This window comes from Ischnura elegans, chromosome 6 (assembly GCF_921293095.1).
Source record: "Ischnura elegans chromosome 6, ioIscEleg1.1, whole genome shotgun sequence".
Taxonomy (NCBI): Eukaryota; Metazoa; Arthropoda; class Insecta; order Odonata; family Coenagrionidae; genus Ischnura; species Ischnura elegans.
In genome coordinates, this window is record NC_060251.1 from 33,631,654 (window position 1) to 33,643,256 (window position 11,603).

An 11,603-nucleotide genomic window follows, 5' to 3' on the forward strand; every position below is an offset into this window, starting at 1 on the left:
GAAAACAAAAAATATAATTTGCAGTAAGACACTTACGACACCCGAATTACAGCGCAAAAGTGGACGCTTCTTACCATATTTTTGATCCCATGAAGAAAGACAAAATGCATCGAGAAAATTACTTCCAAAATGGATGACAATTATTCAATAACTATGAAAAAATTCAACCCATGTTCTCTGAATGCTGACGGCTAAATATCACTGAATAATTCACGCCTATGCAAAAGAAATTTGTTGTGTGGCAAGAGAATTAGAGTCAAGGCGCGGTGACTCATCATTTGTTGAAACGAAAATGATAATTTTACAGGTAAACAACATGAAAAACTGCATAGTAAGAACTTCCGCTCCGGAATGGAGTAACGAATTAGAACGTTTCATTAACTACTGTAGATATTATATAACAGAAGGATGGCTTGGAGGATATGAATGCTCTCTCCACCCCTAAAATCAAGCCACTTCACTGGGCTTCAGCCATATTCTCCTAAATTCATGTCACTCTTAAACTTTTCACACTTTGAAATGAGCGGCATTTTAGGGATCTGCCACAAGAATATCCCCATCCAGGCCAATTTTAATGTACCAAGGCCTTTTGGCTTAGGGGTGCGCAACACATTAGTACACTATTCCGCCATGGGTCTTGAAATTTATCAGAAAATTAACGGAATTCGGTAACGTTTTAGACGAAGTTATTTTTGGCCAATCAAGAGTGGTAAAAATATGATTATGCCGATAAAAATGATCAAAACACTGATGCATTGGTCGAATATATCATTCGGATACTTTTTATGGTCAATTTTAAAGTCAGATCTCCTTAACTGACTTGATGAATTTCCCGCAGTTCCTTTCACGTACGCACTGCCAACTTCCTATACAATTTATCTCAAGGAATAGTTATCCATCGAAGAAGCCTTATGAGCAACGCCATTGTTTAAAATAATGAAATTAATGCTGTTAAAGTGAAAAACTTAAATAGGGTACTCACTGAAATTATTCATTGAACTTCATGAAAATTCGTAGAATAATATAAAAATTCTATGAACTACATTACAAAATATTTGTAAACCATGCCTCCTCAAAATACGATACTAATTGTTAGAAAAAACCGATGCTAATATTTCTTTTACCAACGATTTCATCTAACTTGAACTTCATTCTTAAAAATTCGATGAAACAAAGAGTTAGACCTTTCTTTTCATCTCGCGCCAATATGCAGCATTGACGTGCTAGGGGGAATGGTTGGTGTCCACCGAGGAAAGGGCGTACTATTACGCCTTTCTATTACCATTTCTACAATTATACTATATCATATATACTGTATCTTTACCTACTTTATAATATATCGTTACTATTATTGAAACCTTTCCTCCTTTACCCTATCTTTATGGCAAAAATCACCTTGGAGGTCGAAATCCTCAAACAAGCCATAATATATTTCCTGTTATGGGAGATATTACCACACAATCTGACTCCTACAGGTATCACCACTTATTATTTGCAAAAATATTTGTTAAAAATACGTAATAAATCTATTTTGATCATTTGAAAAAAATTAAAGTAAATTATTTTTGTTTATCGTATTTTTCCCTGGCATAATCTATTGAAGTTCCTGCATTACAATATATATGGAGAGATCGTCTAAATACGACACTAAACATGTGCTAGTATTCCTTTCAAGACCGATTTAAGCTAACTTGACCTTGATTCTCAATAATTCGATGAAACAAAGAGTTATAATTTTTTCATCTCGTGCCCATATGGAGTATTGACGTGCCAAGGGAAATGGTTGGCGCCCAGCTAGGGAAAGGGCGTGCTCTAACCGTCTGCCGTTCTCCAATTGCATTACCGTCGACGGCTATCCTCCGCAACTTCCTACCCCGCCTCCTTCCGCTCTCCCCATTAAAGAATCCGCATACGGTCCCTCCCTTTTCCCGCCCTCCAGCCACCCCCGCCCGCCATTTCAGACGTTGAAGTCTCCTTGTTTTTCCCACGGGGAGAAGGAAGGGGAGGGATAGAAGGAAAAGATCTGCAATCCTTGGGGATACCGAGCAAGGGTGAGCGAGGGGAGTATATAAGCGTTATCCATCGTGGTCGGTAGCATCAGTTTCCAGTGTTCGACTGTCTCCACCCGTGGTTTACACGACTCCAAAGATCCAACGAAACAGCCATGCAGGTCTCCCAGGTAAGCATCGATACCTCATCGAAAAAAATAATTCTGGAATATAGAGGGAACTTTAGAAATCCTTTCAGGGGTTACGTTTACTATCTAACGCATATTTCTTTCCCTTCAGGAGTTTGCGCCTTGAAACTAATCGTATCTCTATTCGTTAAAAATTTCACAATATTCTCTCCTACATATATTTCATCGACATAGGGCGAAAAACAAGTTTACCGTACTACAGTTTCATGGAACTGCATATTTAAACATTTACAAGTATTTTTTTACATTTTTAACGGTAAAAACTGTCTACGCAAGATATAAATGAGGGAACTAAATTTAGATAAATTCTAGTATACAGAGATTTTTGTTTTTGCTAATCAATGGCATATAGTAGTATATAATAAATTAAACCAAGCTAAAAATGAAATTTAGAGTCGTCACTAAACGATTTTTTAAAATTATTAGAGGATATTGGGTATGAGAACTCAAATTACTTGTGCTTCATATAAATGTCTCGGTCAAAGGATACACATGATGGAACCAATTTTGTACAAATTCTTGGATACAGAAATACTTCGCTTTCGCTAATAAATGGCATATGGTGCTGTATACAAATGTAATTATACTAAAAATGAAATTTAGGGTCGCCACAAAACGATATTTTTGAGCTGCAACAAAATATTCGGTATGAAAACTCAAAGCACTTGTGCTTCATGTAAATGTCTCTGTCAATCATACCAATGCATGGTCAACTGGCAATGACTGAAGCTCTTTTCCAGTCCGTATAATTCTACTACTACTCGTCCAACCCCTTACATCTTCATTGAGTAAGGTCCTCAAAATATGAGAGATATATTGAGATTTTCCCTGGAGAGGATCTTTCTGTATCACTTACAAAAATAATTTGACTACCATGTAGGAGCAAACATCAGATAATTGATAGGGGATTTAAGATATTCTAAGAACACTTTCTTTTTTGATGCAACTGTCAATCTTAATTGCACAATCATGTGTAAGAGGATGGTCTCACGGCCGAGGAGAAATCAGCCTCGTCAATTACTCGAGTATTTTCCCTCTCAAAAAATTTGGAGGGCTTAAGATTGCTTCTCACCGTATAATGATTGCTTTCTAGTGCGTTTGTAATCATCCAACAGCTGAAACGAGGAGCCTCTTGGAATGCGGTAATATCCCACAAAATTGTGTTTCCGAATTAACTGGTATAGTGTGAATTTTCTATACGAAAGGGAGAAAAATACCAAATAAATGACAAATACTTTTTTAGAAAAATTCGCATAAAATTATTCATTGAATGGTGGCAACATTCATATATTCCACTAAGGACTGTATTTTTCTTATCTAATGTTAATTATGAAAACTCATTGTATTACTCAATTATTTCCTCGCCGCAGATTTTTCCGAATTTTCAATCACGTTTTCAACTGACATCAATTTCATTCAGCCAAAAAACAAAGAATATTTAGGCAAAGATATTCACGAACGCTACATATACTGTTTACGGGGAGATAAAGCTGTCGATATTCATTTACATTGACAAAAATTCGAATATTTTTTCCATTTAAAAAATTGAAAGAAAGAGTTTTTATGGTGAAATCTTCCAAGGGATTCATCCAAATGAATCAATACCTTTATTAGCGAGTTCGAATGCTGACAGTTTTTACATCCCACTAACTTAAATGATCAATTGCCAATGATCAATAATTGCCATCAAAAACATTTTTAGTAACTACGTCCAAAGCATTCAATTCCATTCAAATCAGTTACCTAAAGCACCGTAATTGAGCCCTCTAAAATACCGCTTAAATGTAAAAATCACGGATTATTAAGATATTTTTTAACCTAGTCACTTGATATTTTATTATTCTCAATACTTAAATTAGGAAAAATTTCATTTTTCAATCGTGAAGATATTTTCATAGAATTTCTTCCCTCAAAACATAGGATACATAATGTCCTTAATTAAAACTATCCAAAAAAAATTTCTAAAAGTTCAACTCGCTGCCAAACCAGATATAGGATGATTTGACTCGACGATACGACAAATAATTTTGAGATTTACTTTGTTTACGTATCATAATGTTACTGTTGCTTCCCACTGAAAAAGCCCCGGGAAAAAGTTTTACCGCATCCACCCTAAATCGGGTGAAAAGCCACTCCAAGCAAGAAATTGTTAAGGCTTACGCTCAAATCTTTGAGAATAAAATGCTCCCAATGCATAAACACATTTTCTAGAAATTAATACATGGCGCATATTACTAAAAATAAAAACCTTATTAAAATATTTAATGAATTAGAATAAAGAAGACCACGTATACATCGAATATCGCAGATATGCGCGGATTTACGATCACCAGAATCTGTCTTCGGTCAAAATACTGAATATTCATGCAACGATATTCACGCAGGCTACATATATAGTTCACAGTGAAATAAATTATACTAAATCGTAATTTTTCTTGCCTATACTTTTTAAGGCATAGGGTGTAAAGAAAAGGCATGTAAAGAAAAATGTTGAGGTTGTACGGCCATAAACGTCTTGAGACGGTCAAGGAAACTCATTGGTCCTCCATACACTCCGACAACTCAGTTTATTGTACAATAAGTGCACTCTCCCCTAACGAGGAAATTTCCTCTCCAATCAGTTTGACTTGACCGCTCCAGTCACGTACCCTGGAGTTGTTCACGGCGATTGCCTTGCATTTACGTGAGCCTCGATCAATTTAAAAATCAATATTCTTCATTACTCCTAGAAAAACTGACCCGTTCCTTGATGGATGCCTGAGAGCTACTGATATGAAAAAGTTAGCTATCCTTTGGCAGTAAAGATGGAAAGAACGGACGGACGGAGATTTTTTCAACGATAGGTATATAGCCTAATACTGCGAAAATATCGACCAGATAAATTTTGATGGAATTTTTTTGGCATACTAGCTCGAAACATATAGCTATTCTTACTTGCTTCTGTTAATTTTTCAAATTTCATAATCATAAAATACTAAGGGTTGACTCAAATTCTTCATTAGCCTTTCACAAAACCTTTGCCAGAAGGTCAATAAATGTTGATCTGAATTTGTCTCATTTTCTGCCGACGAAATGCAAATTATGCCAATCGCAAGCTCCGATTCTAGAAAAGTATTAGTCATTAAATGGGCTTTCTGCACGAGATGCGAAAATGCCAGATGGTATTTTACCATAGAATCCCGGAAGTGGTAATTTTAATCGGTTTTGGAAACCATGTCGCTGAAACTCCTTTTGCATCTCAGTGAACAGAAATTATGTGACTTTAATTTTTAATGGCCTTTCTCACTCCTCTTAGCGTTTGCCATTTGTATTTTGGCATTTGGGACTTTTACTCATTTCTACCTTGAGACCCGGAACTGGTCATTTAGACAGGCTGATATTCCTTGGCAATTATTTTAAATTTTGAATGAATTTGGCTGTAAATTTCTGTATATAAACTTACAAGTATTCATTTATTTAACCCTATTTCACTCTACTATTACTATCTATTATCTTTACTTTTATATCTATTGTATCTATTTTCATTTTGGCAACTTTTCACTTCAACTAGAGTGAGTTTTCGTTGAAAAGTTAGGCAAGCGAGTAAAAGCTTTTGGGCTATGGTGCTACTGTAAAGTATAGCATCATATTAGACGGTAGAGCATTCAGTAGTTATATAAATGCATAAGAACGACTATGAATTACATTTATAACTGAGCTAATCTTAAGGAAAGAGTGGCAGCCGATTGGGTAGAGCGTTTTGCAGCTAACCGAGCTATACTAGCATCATATCCCGGGATAACTACTAGATACTTTGGATAACCCTAGTATTCTGTATAACCCCGGAGATCCTCGGGGTGCACGATAGTCTAAGGAAAAGAAAAATCCCCCAACCTAAACCATGGTCTCTACCTATTGCTGAATTCATAGTCTAATACAAGAAAAATTCACAGAGTGAGTTTTAGATTCCGTAAATCTTCATTTAGAAACACATAAGGAAACTACGCGCTGAATTTTAAAACGACCAACCCGAGTTTTTTCAGCTAAGAAACCTATTAAAAGGCACTGAGCTGCCGAAACCCGGGTCGATCGTTACAAAATTAATCGTAGAGTTTCCTATTGGCTTTAATTATGAAGAAGGCATAAAAGCACAAGGTTTCCGCCCAAATTTAGCGAAACTACAATGTAAATAAATAAATATACAATGATATGTTCGTATCTTGATAATGTTGTTCGAATATATCAGTATCAAAACCATGGTCAGTTTTAATAAATATTTACTGTGGAACGTATAAATTTTATTTCCTTTTGATAATGTTGTTTGAATATATCAGTATCAAAACCATGGTCAGTTTTAATAAATATTTGCTGTGGAACGTATAAATTTTATTTCCTTTTGAAGACATTACCTATTTACAGGAACATAAAATACCTTCCAAACGTTAACGTAGTAAAAACAATGTGGTCAATGCATTAGTTAAATGTAGCATTGAAATATTGCCACAGAATTTATTTGAGCAAGTCGCATTTCCTTGTGACAACAGCATTCTCAAACGATCAATTTGCCGACTTTACGGCACCCAAGCCTTATCCATCCTCTATCCCCCAATCCTTCAATTCAATTCCTTTTTATTCAAATGCAACCTATCAATCTTTCCACTGAATTTATTTAACACGACGAGTATCGTTGTTACAGCAATATTCCCGAGTGCAGGATGTAAATAATTATTTCATCTTCGTTGAGTTTAGGACTAGATTGCGATTTCTTAAGAAACCTGTTTGACATCACATGCATCCATAACCTGAATGGTGGCAAATCCACTCAGTTGAGATTCAAACCCACGACCATTTCGTAGGTATACGGGGACATAACCCTGGAGCCGCCGAGTTCGGCCATTCCAATTCTGTAAATATTGCAATGCCTTATTCAAATAGAGTTAATAACTTCCACCACATCGTGCCACCCAAGGGTACTGAATAGAGGAGGTCCAATTCCATCCCATAGAAGTCTGATTTCTGATGACACTTCGGTCGCATTTCAATCGGTTTTCAAAAATATCCACGACACGGTGATGAGTGTAATGAGATCAATTTTTTTCAATATTCTGCATGCAGTTGCTTGTTATTGCGAATTATATCATTAAAAAGTAAAGAATTTGATATATTATATCACCATATACATATTCTTCAGTTTACACCACTATTTATACCTAATTTCTACCTGAAACTCGGATCACTTCGTCCGCAAGGATGGCAAGTGAAACGAAACGAAAATGTTTTTTTTCGACCTAGAGGGAAACGAAAATACGAGGCCTAGGATTAGTTTCGTTCCGGAACGAAATTAAAATCACCAAGGAGTTTAGTTTCGACCCGCGACGAAACTTTTGGCGACTTTTGTAAACCCATTTAAATGCCCGGCGGTTGAAAACACATTTTCAGGCCGATTTGAGGATCCTCTTTTTCAATATTAGCGGTGCCACATATCAAGCAAGATATTGGGTAAATTCCTTTAATGCGAAGCGGGGAGGTAATATTCAGGCATTCCACGGTCGCGTGCGCGCCGAGAAATGGCGAAAGAATCGCCGACTCGAAAGCGGGCGGTGCAGTGACCTCGACGGGATATTACGTGAGGGAGTGTTGCGAGGGTGTTCCAACTTCACTGGCACCGGATACGCATCCTATTCCTACTCCTCGGGGAACGTGAGGCTTTTGCAGCGAGTTGCAGGTGAAGGGGGGAGGGGGGGAACGGCACTAGTGGTGTCACTTTGAGCATGGTACGGAATCACTTCATAGAGTGAGTGATTTCGCCCTGGAGTGCCCAAGCGACCGCGCAGTCGCAGATCACGCGACTCGATATCGTGTCAATGGGTCACGAGTGCCCGAGAACGTGATCTCTATATCGCGTCGATTCGGGAAACGGGTTGGATTTTTCCATTTCCGAGATACCTTGACTCCCATGGCCTCTCCTAGGTGTAGTTAGGGACAAACTGATATTTGTAAATTACATTATACATTGTATCTATTGTTTCTAACAGTTTTACTATTAACATTTCCAGTATTTTTCAGATTTTTTATATTTAAAATATTTCCGATACTCAAGCTTTGAGCATTACAGCTTATTGATCCGCTGTCCCATATTTCATTAGATATGATACGATATTAAAATATTCCTCTGCTAAATTCGTGCGTATTAGAAGCAAAACATAATTTTGACTGACTCAACTCCGAGGAAACAAGAGAAAACAAATTTTAAATGTAACCAAGGGTAAAGCCAAATCATAAGATTTCAAATGAAAAAACAAGCATCAATAGAAGGAAATCGCAACATAAATATATTCCAGCCTTTTTTTCATGAAATGCTTTGCTATTTTTTTCTTGCGCAGGGATTTTTTAACTACACGCTGTACTTGATTCTTAAAACTAAATAATTTTCGTAAAAATAACATCTCAGCTTCGTCCCTAATCTGGAAAAGTTATATAGATGTAGGGGAAGGTAGCGGAAATCGGACGTTTCATAAATTGGACTGCATTTTTATTTCCTTCTACACGATCATTCCAAGATTTTCAGTTTTCAATATTAGGAGATACAACTTGTTCGTCTAGAGCCATTTTTATCCAACCAGCTACATCTCAGAATCACTGCGAGTTGCCTGAGTTGGTCTAGTCCATTTTAGAGAAGTCTTCTGAATTATGTGCATTAGTAAATAGACCCCTCAATCCTAAAAAAAACCGAAGTGGAGGACGTTAGTCGTCGATCACTAGAAAGGCTGACACTCGTTAGCAAAAAAATACGGCATAGCGAGAGTGCTTGATGTATCTGAGGGATTTAGATCGCAAAATAAAAGAATATGACAGGGGTAGCCCGGAGTATATTCAGTCGATAACAAGTTTCGAAAAGTAACTTCATAATTATTCCACACAAGAGTTTTATCTCTTATCACATTAATAGAGCAAAAGAAGATCTTTCCGCTAAAAATAGAAAAAAATGAAGTCTTATTCTATGATAAAGGCGTTTTTAAAGGATTATCCCGCCTCGGGAACGAAAATAAAAGTGCAAAGAAAATATGCACCTTTAAACGAAGTATGAAATCACTATCAATCGTCTCATTTATAGATGTATAGCAATGTGCGTCTGTTCTCATGTTGACATTTACAATATTATCGTCTTCGAGATGTAAGCAAAACAAAAGATCAATGTTAAAAGAGTGTCACTGCATTTGACTAACCTTCCTTCTAAAGTTGTCAATGTGCCAATTGCTGCATGTAATGTTTATTCTTTCTCTTCAGGTACTTTTCTTCGTCGTGGCCTTGGCTGCCTCTTCCTTGGCCTTCCCTGGCGGTCATTACTACGCTCCAGCACCTATTGTGTCGCATCATGTGGATTACTATGTAAGCATGGAAAATTGTAGTTATAGAACTAGGCCTAAACACTGCATTAGGATGCAGACATGGGGAAACAATAATTTTAAAATGACTTTTCATTTCATTATAAGGGCATTCTTATGAGACCAACATTTGAATCTGGTTTACATTGCAAAGTTGATATCTGTACTTCTAAGTCATTTCAAAGCATATTATACGAAAATAAACTCTGTGGATCAGAAGCACATATCGATTTATAATAACCTTCATCCCGTTCTACGAAAATGCATTTGAAATCACATGCGCATCGGTTCACATCAGTATTTCGGGTACATAGGCTACTTTCATTAGTGTATTCATTGGTAAGTTGTTGCTTTTTAATCAAGAGGTTACAATTTTATCTTTTATTTTTTACCATTCGCCTTTACTTGAATTTAAGCCCGATTTTCCAAATTTGATTTCATTTGCCTTCGCAAATATAGCCGGTAATTCTTACCAACCAACCAATCAATCTAAACCTAGGCATTCTGAATGATTCTTTTTCACCCTTAAGGAATTTTGGCAGTTCACAATCACTTTCTGGTGACCTTACCGCTAAAGATTGCAGCAATTTTCGAAAATAAGATGGTTTCTAAAGTTTTCACATTACTCGACCAAAAGATTCTTCTTCGAATCCAAGTCAGATCAAGTAACTCTTATTTAGTGGTGGTTCCGTTATATTCGCGCATTTGCGAGTGACTTTTTTTCCACAGAGTACACCGAAGTGGTTTACAAAATAAAAACGGCAATTTATCAAAGTTTGAACAGATGCACCAAATTTTCGCCAATTGAGACGACACACTGTTCATTTACACGATCACTCTTTACAAATTTGTAATTTAGCCAAATTTGTAATTTTAAATGAGAAGTCAATGCTTAATCTGTAGACATGCATTGCAGTCTATGAATGCTAACATCTATTCATATGAATTATCATGAAGCCACATTTTTGCAGGCCTACCCAAAGTACAACTATGACTACGCTGTCCACGATCTCCACACGGGAGACGTTAAGAACCAGTGGGAGACCAGAGACGGAGACGTCGTGAAGGGATCTTACAGCCTCAACGACCCCGACGGCACCATCCGACAGGTGGACTACACCGCCGACAAGCACAACGGTTTCAACGCCGTCGTCAAGAAGATCGGAAAATCCGTGCACCCGGAACCAGTACACCAATACGTTGGACACTATGAAGGCGCTCACCTCGCAGCTGCTCCAGTCCTGGAAGCCGGTCACTTCGGAGGATACGCTCACGCTGGAGGACATCACTACTGAACGCGATGACAGATTCACATTCATCCGGTCATCCTGCAAACAAAGCATTATCTCAGATCTCTCAACATTATACCAAGGATAAGCCGCACGGAACGCGATTTTCATCTCATCTACATAATCAAAATGCTTCTCATGCAAAATCATCATGTGTCGCCATCGTCCATCACGCATCAATTCATTCATTGATCATCACTGTATCGCTTTCATGATATACATAATCGTGCACCATTGATTAAAATGCGTCAATATATCAAAATGTAGTTTTTATTCACTTGTAGCAATTTATAAACATGTAGCCACCTACTCCTACACCCCACCTTATGTTAAAACTCGTTTTTATAGACAGTGTCACCTTTAGTCCAGGATGAGGTTGAAATTGAAAAAAAAAACACTCTCGATAACGCCTAGAGCAACATTACCTTACAATGATGGATCAAGTAAAAACCATATTGAGCGAGAAGGTAATGGAGAAATATCTACATGAAGATTACCAAAACTGAAGATAATTACAGCGTCAAAACCCTCCGTTTATCCTGGTAATAATGAACTCCTTCAATGATCTCAAAGCTCAAAATTTTATCAAGGACAACCCATAAGAAACGCGATTGATATTTCATTTGCATTATCAAAGAGCCTCTCATGCATAATCATTGTGTGTCGCCATCTTTTATCCTCAATATACATCTACTTTCTTGAATCATTGTAACGCTTTCATAAAGAAAGCATAGATGTGTCTTTGGTTAAAGA

The 11,603-nt window shown here is 37.0% G+C and overlaps 1 protein-coding gene across 1 annotated transcript; it reads left to right on the top strand.

The window, feature by feature from the left end:
* Positions 1-2,106: 2,106 nt before the first annotated feature.
* Positions 2,107-11,123, top strand: LOC124160311 (cuticle protein 19-like). Its single transcript, XM_046536141.1, has 3 exons — positions 2,107-2,179; positions 9,464-9,565; positions 10,533-11,123. The coding sequence occupies exons 1-3, from the start codon at positions 2,165-2,167 to the stop codon at positions 10,854-10,856; spliced, it is 441 nt and encodes a 146-aa protein (XP_046392097.1). The 5' UTR covers positions 2,107-2,164; the 3' UTR covers positions 10,857-11,123.
* The last annotated feature ends 480 nt before the right edge of the window (positions 11,124-11,603 follow it).

What these genes read in the sequence shown, in the direction of transcription:
- LOC124160311 (XM_046536141.1), top strand. An exon ending in CGCATCATGTGGATTACTAT is followed by an intron (nt 9,566 to 10,532) that starts GTAAGCATGGAA and finishes ACATTTTTGCAG; the next exon opens with GCCTACCCAAAGTACAACTA.